At 37.1% G+C, this 27,475-nt stretch overlaps 1 protein-coding gene across 2 annotated transcripts in view; it reads left to right on the forward strand.

The window, feature by feature from the left end:
- The window catches only part of Tmx3 (Thioredoxin-related transmembrane protein 3), a 98,783-nt gene that overhangs the window by 10,586 nt on the left and 60,722 nt on the right, over positions 1–27,475 (forward strand). For both annotated transcript variants that reach the window (XM_090378761.1, XM_090378760.1), the window contains exons 2-4: positions 4,511–4,568; positions 16,988–17,027; positions 22,381–22,544. In XM_090378761.1, coding sequence (XP_090234887.1) covers positions 4,511–4,568; positions 16,988–17,027; positions 22,381–22,544 — 262 coding nt within the window. The remainder of the gene's footprint in view (positions 1–4,510; positions 4,569–16,987; positions 17,028–22,380; positions 22,545–27,475) is intronic.

Raw genomic sequence — 27,475 nt, forward strand, 5'->3', positions numbered from 1 at the left:
TAACAAACAAACATCTCATCAGATTCTATGTTTTACAGCCCCTCTTTGTTATAGCCCAGGATTCTCCATATAAAACAACTATAAAAAAAAAAAAAAGGATGAACACTTTTATTTATTTCTATTCTTAGTTATGGTTCCAGGTACCCAGTTTTTTGTTTTGTTTCATATAAATATTTAATATAATAATAAACTTGTGTACAAGAAGTAAAAGTAAATATATATGTGTGTGGCTTTTAGTTTAATTTTCATATATCTTAGTTACAAGTGGCTTTTAGCAATTTTTGAAGGATACATGTATTTCCAGTTTTAGGTAGCTTAGTACACATAAATATTAAAACCTAAAACATATTACCGCTTACAGTAATTGTGCTGGTCTGGAGTTACCCAGGCTCACTAGCGGATTCGGCGTAGGGACATTGGGGCAGTGTCCCCCCTGTTGTTTTTCAGAAAATATACACCAATCATTTAAATTCCCTTTAGCCACAAAATTTTTTTTTTCATTGTTAACATAGGATTTTATCTATTTTTGCATTGTAGCTCAGCTATTTTCAACTGACTGCAGTTGGCAATACTGATGCTAATGTGATCGCCATTCTAGTGTACAAAATGGTGCCCCCCCCATCACAAATGATGCTCCTCCTGTCATTTTTTTTCTGCCACTGTCCAGGCTACCTAGGTGTGCTAGAGCAACCATGTCCGAGTAAATCTGGAGCAGCTAGGTCAACAAGGTGACTTAACCAAAAAAAAATTAAGAAAAATTACTGTACTCCTCCCCTCCCAATTAACAGCAGAATAAATGTAATTGGATGAATGACATGTGAGAAAGATTATTCCACTTGTTAATGGAGCTGGTGAAAACTGGACAAGATTGGATGAGACTTAGCCCCAAAAAAGAGTGCAAAGAGTAGCTTTGTACTTTTTTAAAAATTTATTTACTTATTTATTTTCGAGGCTGTTTTAAATTTTAAGCAAGTCTGATTTTCATTAATAACTTATATTAAAGTGTTGCAAGCCTGATAAAGTTTGCTATTATACAAAGGTTGTCAGAGTTTGCCTTAATAAAATGATACTTCACTGCTTACTTGATTTATTAACAGCTTAATTAATTGATTGTTTAATGATGTGCATTTCAAATCGACCCTGTGATTCTTTTAGGGAGTCTGCTCCAGCTGAACTACCGTCATAGTTGGAAATTTCATACTGATAGACTGTCTCTGAATAGATATGAAAAATTATTAAAACTACTATTTGGAATGCTGTTGGTGGTGACTGTTTGATGCGATCTGATGTGTGTTTATTAGTGGTGATATTTTGGCTTTCTCCCAACCTTTTTAGTTTTCTTTGAGGTTGTGATATGGCAGTTATTAACATTATCAAAACTGATGAATATATTCTGAAGAAGCTGGGGGGGGGGGGGTGAAGTGTATGTCGGTGCTTATTAAGCAGATTGGAGAATAGCAGTGATTGGAATCACCGTTATTGGAATGATTGTTCTTCCTCTGTTTTGGTAGGTCTGATTGTATCCCATATTCCAACAAATTCATTTCTCCTTTTATTATGAATTGCCAGTTTCAGCATAATTTTTGAGCACTTGAATGAAAAGCCATTGGCTTCTAGAATCCCAGTTTCATATGATTAAAGCATTCTATTCTCACTTTGAAATATCTTTGATTGCTCTAGGGGATGCATAGAGGCAGATGTTTAGGACTTCCTCTTGCTTAGAAAATCTTTGTTTTTCTGTTTTGTTAGTCGAGTTATTTTCTCACCTAGTATGGAGAAATATGTAATGATGAAAGGTTGACATCCAGCATTATGTCCAACACTTCTGGAGGAGACAGTAGAACTACAGTTATCTATGGTGTTTTGAGTGGGCCTGTCATAGAGCTAATAAGGGTAATGTTCAGCCCTTCTTGTAGATCTTTTGAGCAACAGGCATGGAAAGCCCTCAGTTTATCCCACTCCTGTTTTTACTGAACAGGATGGTTGGAATAATACTGACCCAGTGACTGGGTTTACATGAATCCTTGCTGACCGGGCTAGCCAGGTGGGTAAAGTGCCTGCCTGGCAACCCAAAGGTCGCGGGTTCGAATCCCACCTCGGGCTTGGATCAGAGTAAAATGCAAAAACTTTGAGAGGTGCATTATGGCCACAGAAGCTGATGCACCAACAACTAACAAAAAAAAAAAAAACATGAATCCTTGGTAAGGAAAGGGTTATTCCTGATGGTGATGTGCACATCTGAAATTTGGATATGTACGTCTAGTGTATTGAGGACTTCCATCATTTAAGGTTTATTATATGTAAAGTTCTCTCTCTCTCTCAGCGCCTCCATAGCCAGGATGGCAGGAGCAGCAGTGCATAGCACACGCTTCTTGATTAGACCGGGGTTCGAGCCCGTGACCACCAAATACAAAGGATGCGGAAAGGTCAGGGAATGACTACCGCATATCCCCGGAGCAATATGGCTTTAGTTGCTAATGCTCCTAAAAACCGAATAACAATATCTCTCTCTCACATCATAGTCAGCCTTTATATTTCCTTATCTTCTTTAATATGAACAGGAATTTGGGTGCATATTCCCATTTTGAAATAACATAGCTTTAAAACTCTTATTTGAACTGCCTATGAGAAGATGCCACTCTTCTGGATTGTAACTGTTACCATTTCTTCATAAAGACAAGTCAACTCAAAAAAAAATAGTACAGGAATTATCAACAGTAAAAATATCCATAAGTGACATTTTTTTTTTTTTTTTCTGTATTTTGAAGTCTTGCAGCTTGAATCCAGTAGATTTGACTCTTTTAAATGAGTTGTCAGATGTTCTGCATTCTATTTTAGTTAAACCCCTGTCCCTCATTAGTTGTCTAATTCTAGTTGATTAGAGAAATTTGACACGTTACTTGAACATTCTTCTGAGGGATAATTCCATTGTCTTGTTTACCAAATTCATCCAATTTTGAATACCTCTGGTAGGTGGATTAAGAATCAACATGTCTTCATTGTGTAGCAGCAGAGCAATAGAGGATGGTATGTAATTAGACTACATCTTTTTAATCCTTGCTACTTTTCCTTCTCACCAGGAGTAGCAGCATGGTAAGGATTTTGGTTGTTTTCAGATTCAATCATTATTTAAAAATTGTATTTCCATGTGAACCCATACCCATTCCTCTAATGTTAAACTGCAAATTCCATAGCAGAAATGTGTTGGCCACAACTTGTATTGATTGCCTATAGATATTCCCAAATAGGTTTCATATGTGCTGCAAAATTTAGTGGAAATACTACAGTTTTTTATATAACCCAGACACACTTATGTAATATATATATATATATATATATATATAAATATTGCAGAAACATAAATCTTCAGTTGCTGGCAAAGTATTGGCACTGGAGAAAACCCATTGGCACTGTTGACTCCAGCACACAAGAAACATAAGAAATGGCTATAACATTAACTTTTTTTTGTTATAAACAGTGTAGTGTTATTTTCTTTGTCTGTCTGAATGCTACTAGGAAAACATTTTTCTTGAAATGTCAGTGAAGGAAATAAGCACAAATTGGGGTAGTATTATTTGATTCCATAGGTCAGTACAAGAGGGGCACTGCCAAACAAGTTGGCACTATTTGGAGCAGTTCTCGTACCGGTAATAAAAAGAATGAAAAAGTATATGTAATAAATTTCTGTACTCATTTTCTACCTAAATCTTTAGCTAAAGATGTAATTTTACACACTGCATTTTCATTTTTTTTTTTTTTCTCCCCTTGCCATATAGTGTTTCAATTAAAAGGTGCTGGGATTTTTAAGTTATTTATCATATGGATGTTTATGATTTCTAAATTTAAATCAACTGCCAAATCAGCTGTTTTTTTTCTCAATGGAAAAGTTATTCCTTACCCTCTGTTTAGCCTGAAAATATCATCAGTGTATTTTTTAAGAGAATATTAACTGATTTTATTAAAAAGTAAAAAAAAAACGCACACACTCATACACCACACTTGTAGCATGAGTAGAGGTGATGCAATTACACAGCTAAATGCACACTGAAGAGTGGGCATCATATACAACCATTATAGGCTTCTTTTTTGTTTCAAATGAAATCAGTTTATGTTTATTTCAAAAATACTCTGATGTTTCTGAGCTAAACTAAGTACAGGGAACATCTCCCCCATTGAGAAAAAAGCAGTTGATTAAGCAAAAATCATAAAATCTAAATGGTAACTTTAGTCCAGTTATAACAGATTCAAAAATTTCAGCTTGAATATGACAAAAATTGTACAGATGATAAATAACCCAAGCCTGAAAATAAGCTAGGTAAATCCCCAGTATCTTTTCATTGAAATACCCTAATATCTATTATGGTACAATTTTAATATTGTATTGTATTCAGTTATTTAAATATAATGTTAATTTATTAAAACTGCATTTTAGAAAGAAATAGATTTTTTTTATATGAATGTAATTTATTTAATGTAATTTATTTAATAGGATGCTTTTATCAAATTTTAGGAATTTTTCAGTTATTGCAACAGGTTTATAGTAGCCGTGTTTTGGAGCTCAGTGATCGGTAAGGATTTTGGATGTTTTCACATTTGATCATTATTTAAAAAATTCTCTTTAATTTAAATAAATAAGCTCATCTCTTATAAATAGTGGCACATTGTATATAGTAACACATTTTCAACTAAAATATGTGCATGAATTAATAATACTGAACCCAGCTGAGTTTTTTAAATTTATTTTTTTGATAATTGGTTGCCAACTGTTATATATTTTGAAGATGCTTATAAATGGTTCTCATTCATTTATATTTATTCCAGAAGATGAATTAATGAAACTGCAGTTTTCATTTTAACATGGAAACTTGACATTACATTTTGGATGTTTTGGTGCATTGTCTTCATACATTGACTTGGAAAATGAATTCATATTCATCTTTGAAAACTTCTCATTGACAGTCATCATATAATAAGTATCAGTAATTTTTATCTGGAGTATCACTCCTTTTTTAAGAAAGCAGTTGTACAGTGATTGCCCTTAACAGCACATGACAACTGGGAAAGAAGGGAAGGCATCACAGGATATTTAACCCATCTGGTAGAGAGCTCTGGTTGTAGCTGTATCAGTTTGCTGTTATCAGAAATCTTTTCCTTAATAGCAGATATGGGCTTGACATTCAGAGCGAGCAGTCACAATAATGCATCATGCATCCTTTGAATTAAACACCCCACTAAGACTAGAATTTATATATATAATCAGTTGCACCTATAGCTCCCAACATATTTCACATACTGGTGAATGATGCACATACATAAGAAATAAATGTGATGGGCAAGGCCAAATTTAGGTAGTTTGTACCCCCTGGCACACATGTTCCTACAGGTTCTAAAACTAAGAGATCCTGGACCAACAATAATTTCACAGTTGTAGGTATCTATGACCTTAAAGCTCTGGAGTAACTTCACTCCTGCATCTTATTAAATCTGGCCTAGGGATGAGCCAAAGTTCAGAAAATTAGAAATTTCAATCATCACTTATTTGTTGCTTACATATATTATATAAGTGATATATGCTTCCCAGAAAAATCTGTGTCCACTTGAAAATAAATTGTTATAATAACCACTCTTTTACTACATGAGATAATAATAATATAGTTTATTAAGCTTATAACCCAAACCACTATACTTGTATGAAGAAACTTTTTTTCATAAAAATGTTCGGAGGCTTGTCAATTAACAGGTAACAAGGAATCGAACTCAACCCTCAGTATTTCCACCTATTCAACAAGAAAATTTAGAAAAACAAAAAAGAAAATACTCTGAAAATCCTGAAGAGCAACTCTCACACAACTACCCTCCAGACCCCCAGTACCACCCTGCAGGTGATCTGAGCATGAAAGTAGCATGCCTTAAACAAGAACCACTGGATGTAGGATGGTGAAACTCGTCACCCTACTATTGGTCAATTGATTTAATCCTATAATGTAACTGTTTGGCAGCACCTCTTGCCAGTATGCACAAGTTTAATGTTGTGCATTTATTAAGCTTATTATGCATAATAAGCTTAATAAATTATATTATCATCTCACATGGTAAAAGAGTGGTTATCATAACAATTAATTTTCATGGAAAACAACCATGTAACATTCTTCCCTAACTATATTAGAACTGTATCCACTTGTTATTTTCCTTATCATTCCCTCATTATTGTGAGAGAGTCTTTCTTATCTGATGTTAATTGACCCTACAGTTTACAAAACAGTAAATGGGCATTTGTTGCATGTTGTATGCCAATTAGTATACAAGTTATGGCAATAAAGTTCTGAGACTGATGCAATAAAAAGAGCACATAGTAAAGGTGCTCAAAAATGGTTTTATTTTCATTCAAACTATGATATCACCACCTGACTGAATGTGTGCACTTATTACATTTTTCTGAAAAGAGTCAGCAAATGCTTTTTCTGACTCTTTTCAGAAACTTTTAGAGATGATGCTCAGTTTGGCAGTTATGTTTTTCTTTATGTCCTCAACATCTCCAAATCTCTTTCCTTTGAGAGTAGTTTTTACTGAACAAAAGAGGAAGAAGTCTACTGGTGCTAAATTGTGAGATTAGATTGTTTGGTTGATCTGTACAATGCCATATTTTTTTGTAATAAATGTCTTCACAGCAAGTGCAAAATGAGCGTGGATATTGTTGTACAACATGAATGAGCTGCCTTTCTCTCAAAATTGTGTCCTTCCCTGGAAATGCTCTTCAATAGTCTTTGAAACACCTCTATGTAGAATCCACTCTTTCCCCTTCAGGTACAAATTCACTGTTTGTCAATAAAACATGATCAGCATCATCTTGATTTAGGGCTTTTGCAAACAAAACATTTTGGGCCTTGGTGATAAGTTTGAAGTCCACTGCTTGCTTTGATACTTCGTCTCTTCTTGATTGTACTGAAACACCCAACACTCATCTCCAGTTATAATGCAGTCGAGGAAATTAGGATTGTTTTGACAAGTCTGGATAAAGTCTTTGTATGATGATACTCTTCGTTACTTCTGCTCATCCATGAGGGGCTGCATGACACAAATTTTGCATAGATCTCCCTTTTCCCCAAATCTTCATGCAGAATTTGATAAAACATCTCCTTATTCATATCCAACTCATCAACCATCATTCTGAGGCACAATCGCTTTGCCATAATTTCCTAAACTTTTGCAACTCTCTCCTCATTTTGAGAGTTTGATGGGTGCCCACTTCTTGAGTTGTAAACATCCTCGCATTTATCTTTGAACAGCTTATACCAATGGTATACTGTTTATACCATTCAGCCACACTCATACAACTTAATGTTTTATCACTATAAACAGTTTTTAACATATGTTTCTGTTGCAGATTTTCCCATTTAAATCAAAATTTTATATTCATTCATTACTCAATTGCAAAATCGTGACACAGAACGTTAACACCCCTAATGAAACTGGTTGTTACTTGCACCTCTCAGTTTGCTGGAAAATATCTGTACTGCCATCTGTTGGAGGAACTTTGAGCTACAACATACCACTTCTGTTTATTTTCAAACTGATTATGTTTGCAACAGCACCCACTCGGGAACATTATTGCTACACCTTGTATTTGGAATAAAAGGCAAGAAATGGTTAAAAATTGTGCATATTATAATTTTATTCTTTATTTTTGCATATCTTTTACTGTTCAAGGTTTAAGCTTAAGTGGATGGTAGATGAACTAATGAGACTTGTGGCAGAGACGAAAAATGCATGGGATACATATAAATTATCAGGTGACACAGAAGACTATGGTAGATATAAGCTAGTTGTAATCAAGTCACAAAGGAGGTCAGGCAAGTGAAGGCAGATTATAAGAAATCTTTGGCAAAGGATGCAAAGAAAAACAGCAAACACTTCTTTACTTATGTAAACTCTAGAAGGAAGGGGATGAATTGGATTGGTCAACTTGATATCAGTGGTTCGATTGTTGATGATCCTGCTGAGGTAGCTGACAAACTGAATGAGTATTTTGCATCTACATTCACACATGAGGAAATCTGGAGGGAAGCGAAGGCTAGAAGCTTATCAAACTCTAGCAGAGAGCTAAATGGTTTGTAATAACTGGGAGCAAAGCAAAGTGGAGGAGAAATTGTTGAAGTTGAACATAAGATAGGCATCTGGGATAGATGGAATCTATCCAGTTATATTAACGGAGGCAGCAAGGGAAGTAAGCAAACCCTTAGCCATAATTATGAACACTTCCTTGGACTCAGGGGAGTCCCCATGGACTGGAGATCTGCAAATGTGTCCCCAATTCACAAATGGGGATCAAAGGATGACACGAGTAATTACAGACCTCTTAGTTTAACTTCTGTTCTCTGGGGAAAATAATGGAGTCACTGGTTAAAGAAGTACTGCAGGATCATCTAGACAAGACTGCAGCTGTAGTTCAGACACAGCATGGGTTTGTCAAGGAGAAGTCTTATCTGACAAATTTGATTGGATACTATAATGTATTTACAAAGGAATTGGATGCAAAAAATAATTTTGATATCATATACTTGAATTTTAGGAAAGCTTTTGATACTGTTTACATGGAAGACTACTGTACAAATTGGAGCAGTATGGCATTAAGGGCAAGTTGCTGCAATGGATAAAGGGGTGGTTGAGTGGGAGAAGACAAAGAGTGGTAATCAACGGACACTGCTCACTGAGGACTAGTGTTATTAGTAGAGTTCCCCAGGGTTCGGCGTGTTTGGCCCATTGTTGTTTTCTGTATTTATCAATGATATTAATGAAGGTATATCGGGTTTAATGTCTAAGTTTGCAGATGATACGAAGATTGGCAGGGTTGTTAATCACAGTACACTACTGCAACAGGATCTAGAAAAGTTGAGCAGATGGGCTGAGAGGTGACAACTGAAGTTGAACATTGACATATATAAAGTACTGCATATAGGTAGTAACCCCAGAGTAATGTACCAAATTGTGTGTTACTACACTCAGGGTAATAGAGAATGAAATGGTCCTGGGGGTAATTGTGCAGTCAGATATGAAATTTTCTGAGCAGTGCAGACAGTATGCAAGAGTAGCTCATGGTGTCTTGTCAATGATATATAGGAATTTTGCTAGCAGGGATGAAGAGGTGTTTGTCCCCTTGTATAAGGCAATGGTCAGACCACACCTTGAGTACTACATACAGGTTTGGAGGCCTCATTTTAGGAAGCATGTAGAGCTGCTGGAATGCATAGAGAAGGATAGTGATATTGGTGAATGGAACAATGGGTTGCTGTTACCAAGAAAGGCTTAAGTTCTGCAAATTGAAGCTTCTGGAAGGTGATTTAATTGAGGTGTATAAGGCTTTAAATGGTTTGAGCAAGCTCAATGCTGTTGGGCCTTCCTCTTGCCCAGATTATGCACCTGAGGGGACATAAATTCAAATTGAGGAAAGAGAATAGTAGAATAGATGTGCAGAAATTTGCCTTTAGCAAGCTGGTTTTCGATAGTTGGAACAAACTTCTATCTGTCGTGAAGGTCGACAACTTCAATAAGTTCAAGGCAGAACTGGACAAGATTTGGAGTGAATGGATGGGTGAAATGGGAAGGTTTTTTTTATTGGGTTATGCTATATAAGCTTGCTTTCTTGCATCATATACATCTACTAATGCTAAAGCTGAAAAGATAATATTTAGTAATAGCAATCTTATTATGCACATTATAATTTTATTCTTTAATTTGACATATCAGGTAGAAAATAAGATATATTTAATAATAGCAATCTTTGGTTGTCAGCTGATGGAACTGACATTCGGGTGACACTCAAGTCAAGTGGACCCAATTTCGGCGAAGTCCGGACGGTCTGTGACAGCCAAATCCTCTGTTTGCACCTTCACAATGGTGGGACTGTTAGTAATCTTGGATATAACCCACAAACACACTGTGGGTGACCACCCAGGTGTGAACCAACGTAAGCAGGGGTCGAGGTGTGGCGCCCACACCACATGGAGGAATGCCGCCCCTCTGTGTTACCAGGCAATACTAGGTGGTAGATGACTGTCATCAACCAGTGCAATACCACCACTTTGCTTATTGGAGGCTTGAAGTGGTGGAACCCATGTTTAGTCTCCAGAGCTAAGTTCTGGTCAACCCTACCCCATCTCTTCCATCATGTAGTATGACTGATGATTTTTGAGGTTATGATGGATATCATGACAAGATCCAGTCTTCCTTACATTTGAGGGTACAGCTCTAAAACGGCGTTTGCAGGCCAGCTGCTAGTTAGTACACCGGACCGAAATTATTGGTAACTCTTTAGGAGGCTTCCAGATCAGCTAGTGTATAATCTTGCTACCTCTACTCTGCCAGACAGTGACTGGAGGGAGTCCAAGTAGTGTGTATGCCGGGGGCATTGTCGAGGCCAAGTTATGTCAGGAATCTGGGTATATTCTTACCATATGTACGCCATATCCAAAAATTTCATTACTTCATACAGCATGTCCCCCCACTTTTGCTTACTATTGAATATACCATGAACTGTCAAACTAATAGAGTAAGCTTATCTGCAAAAAGATCTAAACCTCCCAAACACTTCCTAGTTCATTTCACAAATATACATGGTCTCAATTCTAATGTCAATGATGTCCATTTCCACTTGCAGTCTGCCAAACCCCATGTACTTTTTCTGACAGAATCTCAGTTATTGGTTGATTCAACTACTGGTTCATCTCAGTTGCCCAAATTATTTGCTGTATAATTCCTTTCGCCTCAAAGGTGGTACTTGTGCATATGTCCGTTCCGATATTCCCTGTCAGAGACTTTGTAATTTGGAATCTTCTCTTTTAGCTCTTCTCTGGCTTAAAATCTCTCTACCTCATTGTGTCAAATTCATCTGTTGTCTCTACCGTTCTCCCAACTCCACTAATCACTTGGAGCTCTTCGACTTCCTCTCTTTACAACTTGACTTTGTCCAGTCCAACTTTCCTAACAGTAAGGTAATTTTCCTTGGTGATTTTAATGTTCACAACTCCAGCTGGCTTCCATTTTCTATTCACACTGACCCAGCTGGTTGAGATGCTGAGGCTTTTGCAATTACTAATGACCTTGCACAGATTGTTCATTTACCTACAAGAATACTGGACAATCCTAATCATAAAGCCAACACGCTTGAGCTTAGCATTAGTATTAGTAGAGGCATATGATGCAAGAAAGCAAGCTTATTCTCTACCACTCTCAGTGTAATACCACAGAATTGATACGTTGCTCTGGGGTTACTGTTTCCCATATGTAGTACTTTACATTTGTCAATGAATAAATTTCATTTGCCACCTCTCAGCCCATCTGCTCAACCTTTCCAGATCCTGTTACAGCAGCATAGCGTTAGTAGTGTCCTTAACAACCCTGCCAACCTTTGTATTGTCTGCAAACTTGGACATTAAGCTTGATATACCATCATCAATAAATACAGAAAACAACAATGGACCCAACACTGAACCCTGAGGGACTCCACTAATAACATTAGTCCACGATGAGCAGTGTCCATTGATTACCACTCTCTGTCTTCTCCCCCTCAACCATCCCTTTATCCATAGCAGCAATTTGCCTCCAATGCCACACTGCACACTGCTCCAATTTGTGCAGCAGGCCTCCGTAGCCGAGTGGTCAGAGCGTGAGTGCAGTAGCACACGCTCTTTAAGTAGACCGGGGTTCTAGCCCCTGACTGCTAAATACGGTCAATCTGCCAACCCGCACTGGACCAGCGTGGTAGATTATGGTCCATGTCCCTCAGCATGAATTGTTGAGTAGACTTCCATCCTGCAGTGGGTTGATAATGGCTGCAGTTTACCTTTTTTTACTTCCATATGCAACAGTATCAAAAGCCTTTCTAAGATCCAAATATATAATATCAAAGTTATTCCCTGCATCCAGTTCTTTTGTGACTGCATCATAGTATCCAATCAAATTGGTCAGGCAAGACTTTCCCTTAACAAAACCATGCTGTGTCCGAGCTATAACTGAAGTCTTGTCTAGATGATCCTGCAGTGCTTCTTTAACCAGTGCCTCCATTAATTTTCCTGGAACAGAAGTTAAACTCACAGGTCTATAATTACTTGTGTCAGCCTTTGATCCTCCTTTGTAAATTGGGTTCACATTTGCACATCTCCAGTCTATCGGTACCTCCCCTGAGTCCAAAGAAGCTCTCATAATTATGGCTAAGGGTTGGCTTACTTCTTTTGCTGCCTCCTTTAATATAACTGGATAGATCCCATCCACCCCGGGTGTCTTTTTTATGTTTATCCTCAACAACTTCTCCTCCGCTTTCCTCTCAGTTATTACAAAATCATCTTGCTCACTGCCAGAGTTTACTTCACCTCTGGCATTCCCCTTCCTGAATAACTCCTGTGTGAATTTAGATGCAAAATACTCGTTTAGTTTGTTAGCCACCTGAACAGGATCCTCAGCTGTTGAACCATCAATATCCAGTGGACCAATCTGATTCATCCCTTTCCTTCTAGAGTTTACATAGTTAAAGAACTCTTTTCTGTTTTTCTTTGCATCCTTTGCCAAGGATTTCTCATAATCTGCCTTTGCCTGCCTAATCTCCTTTGTGACTTGGTTACAGACCAGCTTATATCTATCATAGGCTTCCATGTCACCCATTAATTTATATGTATCCCATGCATTTTTCTTCTCTGCCATATGTCTCATTAGTTCATCTGACATCCATTTAGGCCTAAACCTTGAACAATATTTCTTAGTTGGTATGTAAAGCCTAGTAGCTTCCAAGATAAGTTCTTTGAATGCTTCCCATTTTGAATTTGCTGTTGGTAACATCATCAGTTGGTCCCACTGTATAGAATTTAAATACTGTGTCAGACCATCGTAGTCCCCTTTACGAAAGCAAAAGCCCTTCCCTTTACCCCTAATGGTAGTTACCTCTTTGAGTAAATCCCACTTCAGCACATGGTGCCTCCATAGCTAGGTGGGAAGGAGCAGCAGTGCATAGCACACGCTTCTTGATTAGACCGGGGTTCGAGCCCGTCACCACCAAATACGGAGGTTGCGGAAAGGTCAGGGAATGACCACCGCATATCCCGGAGCAATATGGACTTAGTTGCTAATGCTCCTAAAAACCAAATAACAAACAAACAAACCACTTCAGTATACTGTGATCACTGCCACCTAGTGGTTCCTTTATCTGCAGATTCTTAATGCATGAAGAATCACTACTGATAATCAGATCAAGAGTATTACTCCCTCTATTTGCCTCCCGAACATGCTGATGTAGAAAACCATCATTAAATAAATCCACAAAAGCCTTGCTAGTGTGTGAGTGACCAACCCACACATTCCAGTCAATATCTGGGAAATTAAAATCCCCCATTATAAGACTCTGATTTACTGGCCCACTCTATTTCCCTGTACAATTTCGTATTATACTCATCAGAGTCATTAGGCCTATAGCACACTCCTACTCTCAATTTTGATCTCCCAATGCTTATGTCACACCAAACTGACTCGACACTGCACTATCCAGAGATGTCGACTGGCTTCACTTCCTTGGATTTTATATGTTTCTTAACTAATAGCATAACCCCTCCTCCCTTCCTATCCTGTCTATCCTTTCTGTACACATTGTACTCCCCAAATTCCAGTTCTGCATTCCTTATATCTGTGTGACACCACGTCTCTGATATCCCAACAATATCTGCCTTTGGTGTTTTGAGCAATACCTCAATTCATCAAATTTATTTACCGAACTCCTAGCATTGGTGTACACGCAAGTATACATGCACCTGTTCCTATTCTTAGCTACCATAACACAACCCACGTGTTTACTTGTACCGCAATGACTCCCAGCAGTCTCTGAAATACCCTGCATCTTGTTTTCCAGACTGCTGCTCATTCCAATAGAAGCTGTGCAAGAATCACTTTCACCTCCCAGTGGCTACTGTTAATCTATTAGTCCTTGTATCCCCCCCCCCCCAAGCTAGCAGTTTTTCGACCCACCTTTTTTTTTTTTCTCACAAACAACCCTTCTAAGTACACGGTTGAAGTGAGTGGTCTTTTAGGCACCTCAGATGACAACTTGGTGATTGTCTCTTCTCCAATGGAGCTTTTATCTCATGGCAGTTCCCAACCTCGTGTTGTTTGGCATTACAAGAATGCAAAATGGGATGACCTGCGAGATTTCTTTTCCTTGGGTCGGGCTACTGTTTCAAAACTTCTGATGTCAATGTTTGCTCGGATCGTGTCAGTGAAATTATCCTTGTAGGAATGGAATCCTTTATCCCACACTCCACTTTAAAAGCTCGTCCTTTATCTAAACCTTGGTTTTCCAATAAATGTGTTAAGGCCGTTGAGGAGAAGAATGTTGCATATCGTAATTGGCTTGTTTCCAATTCTTCAGTTTCATTTTCTGCCTACACCAAAGCTCGCAACAATTGTAAAGCAGTTATTAATCAGTCCAAACTAGATTTTGAACAGGCTAAAGTAGAAAACTTGCTTCTTACCCTAATGGTAGCAGAGCATTCTGGTCTCTTGCCAAAGCTATTGGCCGCAACTTTTGCCCATCTCTGCTCCCACCTCTGTCAAAACCAGATGGTTCTGTTGTCACTTCAGCCAAGGATAAAGTTGATCTGCTAGCATCCCATTTTTTCCAACTCGTGTATTAATGATTTTGGTAAAACACCTCCCAACACGCTCCATTCAATGCATCTTGTGGTCTTCCGTCAAAATGATGTCAGAAGGGTTTTGGCGAATCTTGATGCTAAGAAAGCTCCAGGTCCTGGTGGTATTTCTCCACTTGTTCTCAAAACCCATGCTGCTGAAGTTACTCCTGTTCTTTGCTGCCTTTTTTCACTTTCTTATTCCAAAGGTGTTTTTCGTTCTGCTTGGAAATTTTCTCATCCAGGTAATTCTCCAGTGGGGCAAAGACAACTTAGTTGATTTCAATCCTTCTAAAACTCAGTCTTGTCTTATATCTCGCAAAGAGGATTCTTCTGCTCCTATGCTTATCTTTGGTGACACTCCAATTTCTAGGCAAGTTGATATATCTCTTTTGGGGATTACCCTCACTTCTAATCTCTCTTGACACAAGCACATTACAAATATTACTTCCTCTGCATCTAAAAAATTCAGGTTTCTGTTTCGCTCTCGCCGTTACTTTTCTTCCAAACAGCTGTTCACTCTGTACAAATCGCAAATCCGCCCTACCATGGAATATTGTTCCTACATCTGGAACAGTGCCCCCAAAACCTCTCTCAGGCTTCTAGATTCCATTCAGAAGAGGGCATTTAGATTAATTAATGACTCATCTCTAACAATGTCTCCACTCTCTGTCTCATAGATGTACTGTTTCTGCTGCATGCCTTTTCTACAGATACTTCCATTGGCACTGTTCTTCTGAATTGGCTTCTATTATTCCCACTCTCTCTTTCAAAACAGTCCGAACACGTGCTGCCACCAGACAACATCCATTTACTGTCCAACTTCAAACTCACAGAACCAACTTTTCATCTTCCTTGTTTATTCATTCAACTGCCGTTTTCTGGAACAAACTTCCTTCTTGTGTCTTTCCTGAAAATTACAGTCTGCAGAAGTTCAAGTCTAATGTCAACAAATATCTTCTCTCGTCTTCTCAATCTCCAACCCAAGCACAGTACTAAGTACCATAGGTTCCAATACCTCTCGTGTTTGGGGTTTTCATAAAAAAAAAGAAATCTTATCCAACAGCCTGACTGTTTATCTTCTGGATGCCTCATTTCTGCCATAGAGAGTGATGTAAATGAAAGTTGGAATCACAGATTAGTTATAGATACTGTAAGTCATTATTCCACAAATAAATTGTATGATCAGGTTTGTACGTTGCATTTTTTATGCCAACACTGAGGGTTCAAGCAGAATGACCAAATGATTTCAGTGAAATTTGTTCCACTTGATTCATGGGTGTCACTGGAATATCATTTCTATCAGCAGTTTGAACTTTCAAGTAGCAAGTCCTAGTTTGTTGTACCTGAGAGAATCTCTGTAGCAAAACTCAAGGACTGAAATTCTTACAGAACTGTGAGACAATACAACAGGAATCACATGATATTACAGTTGACATATGTGCCACTGCATGTTGAGTACCAACTGGACAGGATGAACGGTTCTGCCTGGCATGCTTCTGAGCCATTTCTGGTTTCCCTGCACATGTGGAGGATAATTCCCATGTTTCTACAGTAATATGTGCCATGAGCTGTGATCCTGCTGATGTTATTTTAGGATATGCCATGACAGTAAAGCTCCACTGTTGATAAAGCAGGCAGTCACCTTTGAAAGCTACGGTGTTATTTTATCACTTTTAATTTGTAATATTTTATGTATATTTTAATTCTGTCTATATTTTATCGCTTTTAACTCTACAGTTGTGAGTGTATTTTATTGTTACATAAAATTTTATCCTGTTTTATTTTTATATTATTTTAATAAAGTTTAGGTCATATATAGTTAGTGTATTCCATTGCAGTTAGTATGGGTCGTTACAAATTTTGGATTAGTCATTTCATGTTATTTATGAAATGTTTGTTCTATTTCAGATCAATAATTGCATTTTTCTCCACTATACTTCAATAGTAAAGTTTTCATTTGTGATTTTTATATAAGTTTTTTTAATATAACAGTGATATTTTAGACTCTAACCTACAGGTACCTTGTGAAAATTCCATCAGACCTTCATTTATAGAAAGGTTGCTCATGTATGTCAGTTTATGTTTTAGGAATTAATGGGATATAAAAATAACTTTATGTATTAAAATGTATTTTCAGAATTAAAATTTATTTCATTCTCTTCATGTGTTTTAGTATAGACTTAGTATTTTTGATTTTCATTGACATTTTGTATCTACATAGTAATTTTATGATGTAGAAATTTTGTAATGAGGAATTTTATATATTTTAATGTGTATATATATATATATACATACATTTAGGATTTATTCTTTGCTTGCAGATTTCTGGAAGTAAGACACGAAGGAGTTTGGATCATAAAGGCAGGTTTGATTAATAGTCAAAATTAAACTTGAATTTAAAGTTTTATCTAAAAGGAGTGTTAATGAATATTCTAAATTTTTTGCTCGTTTTTAAAAATTCTACTCTTAATTTTCACTTCATATGTAAATTCAGAGTGGGTGTTGGTGGAGCAGAGTTCACGTGTGTCTCACTTGTAGTGGTGATTATTTGTGGATATTTTGAGCCATGCATCATGCACTAAAGGCAGGTACTCAATAATTTATAACTGACCTTTGAGAGTCACAATGACTCATCTTTTCAAACATCTTATTAGTTGAATGTTTAAATGTTAATGCACAGGTGGTAAAGGATATGAAAGTCATGGCTGATGAATACACACACGGCTACCAGTTGAATGCACATATTAAATAATAAATGAAAATTTAGAGCTATAGTTATGAATACATAATTGTAGAGACATTAAATAACAGTATAAAATAAATAGAAATAGTAATACAGGGGTTGTTCCAAAATATGCCTCCAAATTTTTTTCTTGGATATCAACTGTAGACATGCCAATTTAAACTGTACATTACGTTTATCCAAGTCTTTATTTTTCAATATATTCACACCACCTTATATACAAATTCTGCATTGCTGAACCAGAGACTTCATCCTTCCCACATAAGAGTTACTATCAGCCTCCAAAAGCCACTTCTTGACAGCCACAATGACAGCATCATCATCAGTGAAGCGTTCTTCGCAAAAGCCATCCTTTGTAGAGCCAAACGGTTGAAAGTCTGATTCTGTAGGGTTGGATTGTATGGGGGAATGTGGCAGAGCAGTTTACCCAAATTACCCAGTGGTTATCCTTAAGATGCTGATATGGGATCAAGCATTATGGTGTTGGGGTGGAGAAGAAATCTTCCTTTTTTTCTCTTTCTTCAACCTTGCAGTCATGTAAACTTCTTTAGTGTTTTCCCGTAGCAAGCTGAGTTTATTGTGTTTCTATTCCAAGAAATCCACAAGGATAATCGCTCTCTTGTCCCAAAAATGAAGCACATGATTTTTCAGTAAATGGCTGAGCCTTGAATTTCTTCTTTATTAGTGAATCCTTGTATCATCACTCCACAGACTACTGATTTCACTCTGGTTCATAGTGGTGTCATCCAGATCTCATCTTCATTGACAGTATTGTCAGGAAAATTGTCTATGGTCTCTTTTTTCTCCAGAAGATCATCACAAGCCAAGCCTGATCAGCAAATGCATGCACCCCTACTCCTTGTGACCTGGCATTAGCAAAAAACTTAGCTCACAATTTTCTGTATCTTAGATTATTCAGAATTGTTTTTAATGCATTAAAGTCTTGTGCATTAAACTCATGAATCAGTTAATCCTCTCTCTCTCTACTGACAGCACTACCACTATCACTGACATGTTTAACCCATTGTCTGACTGTGCTCCGCTTCTTGATTAGACCGGGGTTTGAGCCTGTGACCACCAAATACGGAGGATGCGGAAAGGTCAGGGAATGACCACCGCATATCCTCGGAGCAATATGGCCTTAGTTGCTAATGCTCCTAAAAACCAAACAACAACAGCCCGACTGTGCTCACATTGACTGTCATATCCCCATAAACATTCTTCAATTATCGATGAATTTTAATGTACACAACATTCTCTGCGTTTAGGAACTCAATAACACACCACTGCTTCATATGTTTTTAATGCATTAAAGTCTATTGCTACTCTTGTACACATTTTCCAGGTTATAATACATGTCTTCACAAATAAGTTAATCCTCTCTCTGTCTACTGACAGCACTACCACCTTCACTGACATGTTTAACTCATTGCCTGACTGTGCTCACATTGACTGTCATATCCCCATAAACATTCTTCATTAATTAATGAATTTTAATGTATACAACATTCTCTGCATTTAGGAACTCAATGACACACCTATTTAAGTTATCGGCAGTTCTATATCCAAACAGTTTCAAAAACACAGGGTCAAATTTGGTAAACATTCTAGATCACTGATCTTCAACATAAGCAATGGTACCCATCAGTGTTTTAGAGTTTATGGTGGCCATTAAAGAACTTATCAAATGCTATTCTAATTTTAACACTGAAAAATAAAATTCTATAAGAAAGTTTAATGATATGCATTTGCATTCTCAAATGAGATACTACATCCAACCTACTGTTTGGTTCAGAATGGAGACACTGGAGAGCTTTGCCAACTGGCCACTAGATAGTTGACAGCACTCTCTCTACTATGTAGGAGACAGATGGCAAAAATAATTTAGCAGTAGTGCCAGATTCTGTCACTGAACACAGACTTCCTTTTTATAATAACCTTGTGCATTAATGAGCGAGTGACATGCATGTGTGATTGTTTTTTTTTTTTTTTTTTGTAAACTCTCTTTTTCATTCAATCAATGCAATCATAGATCCTGAAATTAGTATAACTTTCACCCAAATCAAATTGTTTCTTCAGTCTTCAAAATTGTACCCCAAATGATCAAAAAACTGGAGAGTTTCTTTGTTTTATATATATATATATATATATATATATATATATATAAATTTTCCTTTATGGATTGATCCTCAATCCATAATTTTAAAGATCTTTCAAACTATCTGGATTACACTATCTCACCTTTTTAACATAATTGGCAACTATATTTCCAGCATTTCACACATGGCCTTCAATTTTATCCTTTTTCTTCACAAATGACTTGCACATTTGACTGGCTTGAGACTACTGGGATTTGGGTGAGAATGAAGATTTACCACTTCTGGCATGCCTACTTAATAAAAGGTTTGCTTCAAGTTTAATCCCCTCTTATCACTATTATTAGCACTTTCACTTTGCCACACATTCTTATAAAATAATAAGGGCAAGATGCACTAAAACTGTCAAATAATTAAATAAATTTTGCTGTACAGACCAAGGTGGCAAAGCTGTTCATAGACAGGACACACAAATGCAGTGATCAGTTTGTTTGTAGTGATCAGTTTGTTTGTTGGCTCATCAACATCGAAAAGACTGAGGACCACATATGAAAGTCAATTAAAGGTAACAGTATATAATGTCCAAAATAATGAGTTGTCTAAATATCAAGTGTCTGAAAGTGAAGAATGTATTTTCCCACTACCCATCTTTCTCTGGTGGTCTTTCTCATCTTTCTTGCACTCTCTTTGCTGATATGTTAAATTGATATTCTTCTTATTGCCCTAAAAATTCCAAATGAACTCTAAAAATCTTGGATTTCACACTTGCAGTTCTGTACCACCATAATTATTCTCTGTTTACCACAGCATCCAGATTTTAAAATTGTCCTAACCTTGATATATCCTAATTATCTTATAGAATAGGAATCATTACCTGCAATTACTTCTGAGGTCTCTGCAATTTATAATTGTCTGGATTTAAAACTGCATATCTGAAATCTTTGAAACTATCAGTCTCAGCTGTCTGTCAAAGTCATTTCATCGCACGGTGCCTCAGTAGCCAGGTGGGAAGGAGCAGCAGTGCGTAGCACACGCTTCTTGATTAGGGAATGACCACCGCATATCTCCTGAGCAATATGGCCTTAGTTGCTAATGCTCCTAAAAACCAAATAACATTTCATCGCACAAGACATCCATCTCACCTAATAAACAAAGCATCTTGCATATGCCTTAAATGAATGACGTTGGTAAAGTAAGACGTGCAGGCATATATGAGAAAAACATCAACTAATAATCCCACATGGTAGGGCAGGGCTAAAGTTACAAAAGTAATTTTGATTCTGACATACAATGGCCAAGAAATAAATACAATATAATCACATCAATACAGGGTTTATATTCTAAAGATAAAGGCAATTAAAAAGTTTTTATTTCCCAGCTTGTAAGATATTTTGGTATTAATATTTTTTAAACATTGAGTGGCCAATTATTTTCCAGATGTATTTTATCCAGAGGCAACTGAGTAAAAATACAAATATCATCTGACTTTACTTTGTTTCATAGTATTTTTTTATTATTATTAATGAGAATTTTGCAAGACATCTATCTTTAATTCATGTTTTTAAAATCAACATTATATTTTATGCAATATTAGATATAATATATAAAACATTATGTATTACTATTAATATGGCACCTCCGTAGCCAGGTTGGCAGGAGCAGCAGTGCATAGCACACGCTTCTTGACCGGGGTTCGAGCCCGTCACCACCAAATACGGAGGATACGGAAGGTCAGGGAATGACCACCGCATATCTCCGGAGTAGTATGGCTTTAGTTGCTAATGCTCCTAAAAAAAAACAAACTAGTAATATGGATTTGCATCTACAAGATACCACTCTGAAACTAATGCCTCCAAATTGTTTTTCCACTAGTGTGATATGATGTACAAAATATAATGGTGTTAGGTGAAAATTTAAATTTCTGTCAAAAACTACACGGACCCTACAATGAGAAGCTGCACGAGGACCTGCAATGAGGACCTGCCAGAATGAAACGTGCATATGAAGCAGTCTGATGGCCATTCCTGGGTGCGGCAAATGCCAGGGGAACAGTTCCTTCCTGATTGTATCCTCCCAATAATGAAGTTTGGTGGAGGCAGTGTCATGGTATGGGGCTCCTTTCATGGTTTGGCTTGGGCCCATTAGTCGTTATTGACAAAACCATGCATGCTGTGCAATACCAGGGCAACCTGGACAATTATGCACTTCCAACATTATGGCAGTGCTTTGGGGAAGGCAAACCTGTATCAGCAAGATATCATGCCATGCCATACTGGTCGGGTTGTAACAGAGTGGTTTGAGGACATGGTGTGGAAAAGTTGGATTGACCAGCCGAGAGTTCTGATCTGAACCGTATCAAGCATCTTGGGATGTATTGGATCGTTGGGTATGTGCATGTTGAGATCGCCCAAAGAACAAAGCTGAACTGGTGGCTGCGTTTAAGGCTGAGTGGAAGAACGTATCACCTCGCATTTATAAAAAGCTGGTTGAGAGTGTGACACGAAGATTGAAGGCCATCATAAAAGCAAAAGGTTTCAGCACAAAATATTAAATGACACAATAAAAGCTTCTTTTTTTTTTTTTTTTTTTTTTTTGTCTAAAGGCATGTGTCCAGATATTAATGGTTGGGCTGTGTGTGTGTGTGTCTATATATATATATATATATATTTTATTATTTTTTTTTTTTAAGAATACACCAGTGTAGGCTTTTGTCTAGTCAAAAAATAAATTAATAATAAAATAAACAGTTTAGATATCTGCCATTAAATTTTTGAAGTGTTGATTTTACTTCTAAACTTTTATGTGCATTTATGTTTTAATATATAATTCTGATATATATATAACACATTTATTTTGGTACCATTTTTAATTTCAGTTTTATGCACCCTGGTGTGGTCACTGCAAAAATCTTGAACCTATATGGAACCAAGTAGCTCAGAGTCTTGTGGATACAGACATCAGAGTTGGACGGTTGGATTGTACCAGGTTTACTGGAGTTGCAACAGAGTTTGGAGTTCATGGTTTTCCTACTATATTATTGTACGTTTACTTTTTTAAATTCTCTCTCATCTGGTAAAATGTTTATTTATCAAGCATTAAAAAAACATTTCAGTTTACTTCCAATGCAAATTAAATATAATATAATATAATATACAGGGTCATTATACAGTCCTTGTGCAGTTTTAAATTTTCATAACTTCCATTTTATACATGATGAAATCAATCTGTAAAAAGGGTAAGTGAAAGAATTTATTACAGTTTTACATACATTTATTCTTGGGATTTTATTGATTTCCGTGGACTTGCAGTAAAGGATTGTTCTACAGATGCCACACTTTCCTCACTTACACTAGGCCTTCCAGATCGTGGTTTATCATTGACAGAACCTGTTTCTTTAAACCTTTTCATCCAGTTAGTTATGGAATTCCTGTGTGGTGCATCTTTGTTGTTAATGGGGTCTAAATCTTTTTTGTACTGTGATTACAGACTTTAGCTTGACCAACCACAGCACACAATTTACTTTCTCTTCTATTGAAGCAATTTGGTCAAGCCTAATTTTGCAAAAAAAAAAAAATAAAAATAATAATAATAAAATGTTTGCTAAACTACAATAAAATAAAGTAATCACTCTTAGTACATACTAAACTGCACTAAATTACATTTCTAATGTTTTTTTACAGATTGATTTTATCATGTACAGAACAGAAGTTATGAAAATTTAAAACTGCACAAGGACTTTATATTAACCCTCCATTTATACTTTCAAATATTAAATTTAATCCTGCCACATATATATATATTTTTTTTTTTTTTTTTTTACTGCTTTATTCTTTGCATTTATATTTTGCTAACTTTACTTATTTTCTGTGTAGGGCAAATATTGCTTGGTATTAGGGGTTAAAGGTACACAGATCTCATTACATATTTAACTAGAATCTTTTCTTCTATACACCATTTTACTGCTTACCTAGACTTATATGGTGTTCGCTGGTTTCCATAAGTTTGCTAATAGAAGTTATCCATTGTGTAGTGAGAGACTAATAAGTATCAAAACAGCTATCATTAGCATTAGGAAGGACACGTGATGCAAGAAAGCAAGCTTGTATAGAATCAGCCAAAAAAAAATAAAAAATACACACAGCCTCTTCTCATTTAAACACATCCACTCTCTCCAAATGTTTGTCTAGTTCTGCCTTGAATCTGTTTAAGCTATCAACTTCTACAATGACAGATGGAAGTTTGTTCCAGCAATCAACCACCCGCTGGCTAAAGGCAAATTTTCGCACATCTATCCTACAACTGTCTTTCCTCAGTTTGAATTTCTGTCCCCTCAGGTGATTAATCTGGGCAATAGGAAGAATCCCATCAGCATTTAGCTTGCTTAAACCATTCAAGGCCTTATATACCTCAATCAGATCATCTCGTAGATGCCTAGTCAACAGACACTGTAAATTGCAAATCTTAAGCCTTTCTTCGTAAGAGCAACCCTTTGTTCCATTCACTAATCTTGTTGCCCTTCTCTGTACTCGTTCCAACAGTTCTACACCCTTCTTAAAATGAGGCCTCCAGACCTGTATACAGTACTTAAGGTATGGCCTGACCATTGCCTTATATAAGGGGATAATCACCTCCTTATCCCTGCTAGAAAAATTCTTTATATCATTGACAAGACAGCATGAGCTACTCTTGCAGACCATCTGCACTGCTCAGAAAACTTCATATCTGCCTGCACAATTACCCCCAGGTCCTTTTCACTCTCTATCACTGTCAGTGTAGTACCACAAAGTTGATATGTTACTCTGGGGTTACTGCTTTTAATATGCAGTACTTTACATTTGTCAATGTTAAACTTCAGCTGCCACCTCTCAGCCCATCTGCTCAACTTTTCTAGATCCTGTTGCAGCAGCGTACTGTCATTAGTGTTATTTACAACCCTGCCGACCTTCGTATGGTCTGTAAACTTGGACATTAAGCCTGATATACCATCATCAATCATTAATGAATACAGAAAACAACAATAGACCCAATACTGAACACTGGGGGGACTCCACCGATAACATTAGTCCACGAAGAGCAGTGTCAGTGTCCGTTGATTACCACTCTCTGTCTTCTTCCTCTCAACCACCCCTTTATCCATAGCAGCAATTTGCCTCCAATGCCACACTGCTCTAATTTGAGCAGCAGTGTTCCATGCAACAGTATCAAAAGCCTTTCTAAGATCCAAATATATGATATCAAAATTATTCTTTGCATCCAGTTCCTTTGTGACTACATCATAGTATCCAATCAATCAAATTGGTCAGACAAGACTTCCCCTTACCAGGTGGGAAGGAGCAGCAGTGCGTAGCACACGCTTCTTAATTAGACCGGGGTTCGAGCCCATCACCACAAAATACGGAGGATGCGGAAAGGTCAGGGAATGACCACCGGATATCCCGGAGCAATGTGGCCTTAGTTGCTAATGCTCCTAAAAACCAAATAACAAACAACAAACAAACTTCCCCTTAACAAACCAATGCTGCGTCCAAGCTATAACTGAAGTCTTGTCTAGATGATCCTGCAGTGCTGGTGCCTCCGTAGCCAGTTGGGAAGGAGCAGCAGTGCGCAGCACACGCTTCTTGATTAGACCGGGGTTCGAGCCCGTCACCACCAAATACGGAGGATGCGGAAAGGTCAAGGAATGACCACCGCATATCCCGGAGCAATATGGCCTTAGTTGCTAACGCTCATAAAAACCAAACAAACAAATCCTGCAGTGCTTCTTTAACCAGTGCCTCCATTAATTTGTCTGGAACAGAAGTTAAACTAACAAGTCTGTAATTACCTGTGTCTCCCTTTGATCCTCCTTTGTGAATTGGGGTCACATTTTCACATTTCCAGTCCATGGGTACCTCTCCTGAGTCCAAGGAAGCTCTGATAATTGTGGCTAAAGATTTGCTTACTTCCTTTGCTGCCTCCTGTAATATAACTGGATAGATTCCATCCACCCCGGGTGCCTTTCTTATGTTTATCTTCAACAATTTCTCCTTCACTTTACTCTCAATTATTACAAGATTATCTAGCGATATCAAGTGGACCAATCTGATTCATCCCCTTCCTTCTAGAGTTTACATAAGTAAAGAACTCTTTGCTGTTTTTCTTTGCATCCTTTGCCAAGGATTTCTCATAATCTGCCTTTGCCTGCCTAATCTCCTTTGTGACTTGGTTACAGACCAGCTTATATCTGTCATAGGCTTCCGTATCACCTGTTAATTTATATGTATCCCATTCATTTTTCTTCTCTGCCACATGTCCAATTAATTCATCTGACATTCATTTAGGCCTAAATCTTGAACAATATTTCTTAATTGGTATGAAAAGCCTAGTAGCTTCCAAGATTATTTCTTTGAATGCTTCCCATTTTGAATTTGCTGTTGGTAACATCATCAGTTGGTCCCACCGTACAGAATTTAAATACTGTCTCAGACCACCGTAGTTGCCTTTATGAAAGCAAAAATCCTTCCCTTTATCCATGATGGTAGTTACCTCTTTGAGTAAATCCCACTTCAACACACTGTGATCACTGCCACCTAGTGGTTCCTTTATTTGCAGATTCTTTATTCCTGAAGAATCACTACTGATAATCAGATCAAGAGTATTACTCTCTCTAGTTGCCTCCCAAACATGCTGCTGTAGAAAACAATCATCCAATAAATCCTCAGAAGTCTTGCTAGTGTGTGAGTGGCCAACCCACAATTTCCATTCAATCCCTGGGAAATTAAAATTCTCCATTATATGACACTCTGATTTACTTGCCCACTCTATTTCTCTGCACAATTGCTCATTATACTCATCAGATTCATTAGGCCTATAATACACACCTACTCAAGTACTTGTCATAGAAACAAATGTAACTGGGAGCTCGTCAGGGTCTCAAGTATCTTGTGACCTGTCAAGTGATGCCCCCCCCCCAAATTAAGGTCCCAGATAAGAATAGTCAAGTGCATATTGCTCTGTTTGAAGGTGATCTAGTTTTATTGGTAGCCTGTAATGTCAGGGAAATGAGTAATGTTTTTTGTATTAAAGATAGGTGGACCAGAATCAGGGGATGTGAAAAGTGCTTCTTATGAGACATCTATGGCATTATATATTCTTTGGTGTGTAAGCCTAAAATAAGAAATGGAACAGAGATAAGTAGGATAAATGCCTGATGAAATATTCACTCCTAGTTTGAAATTTTCTTTGTGTTATATGCAGAACTGTTTTGCTGTGTATAAGTTTTAATCATATTGAAAGGGTATAGAAATTCTTATTCTTCTAATTTACCCCAATAGATGTTATGCAAATGTTATATATGTCTTGCATATTCATACAACTGAATGCCACCAGTTTTGTAGACATTTAATGGGATGACAGAAGCTGTCACAGACCATAATGAGAAGGCTATAGTATTGACAAAGAAGCTTACTGTAAGAGCAGGAAATTTTCCTGATGTGCACAAAGAGATTACACTTACGTTAAAGATTACACTTAACTACTTAACTGATTACACTTATATTAAAGATATTATACTTTTTCTAGCACATGCAGGCAAAAGGTGTGCTGGTGTTTAACTACTGTTTACAGTTTTTGTGCTAGTATCAGGCTGCTGTTTTAGGTTGGTGTTCAGTTGAACACTTATGGTGTGCATATCCTGATTTACATTGATTTGAAGTTATTTCATTGAATAGTTTAGTTCTCATTCTTCAGTTCAGATGCTAAAATTCTTCAACTTTAACTGGCATCTTTTGAAAAGTTAATGACAATAAAATTTAGCATTAGTAGAGGCATATGATACAAGAAAGCAAGCTTATGCAGCATCAGCCAAAAAAAAAAAAACCCTCCCATTTCATCCCTCCATTCGTTCCAGATACCTGTCCAGCTAAGCCTTAAATTTATTTAGGCTATCAACCATCACAACAAAGGATGGAAGTCTGTTCCACCAATCAACT

This window comes from Mastigoproctus giganteus, chromosome 7 (assembly GCF_048544385.1).
Source record: "Mastigoproctus giganteus isolate SK-2022 chromosome 7, ASM4854438v1, whole genome shotgun sequence".
In the NCBI taxonomy this organism is placed as follows: domain Eukaryota; kingdom Metazoa; phylum Arthropoda; class Arachnida; order Uropygi; family Thelyphonidae; genus Mastigoproctus; species Mastigoproctus giganteus.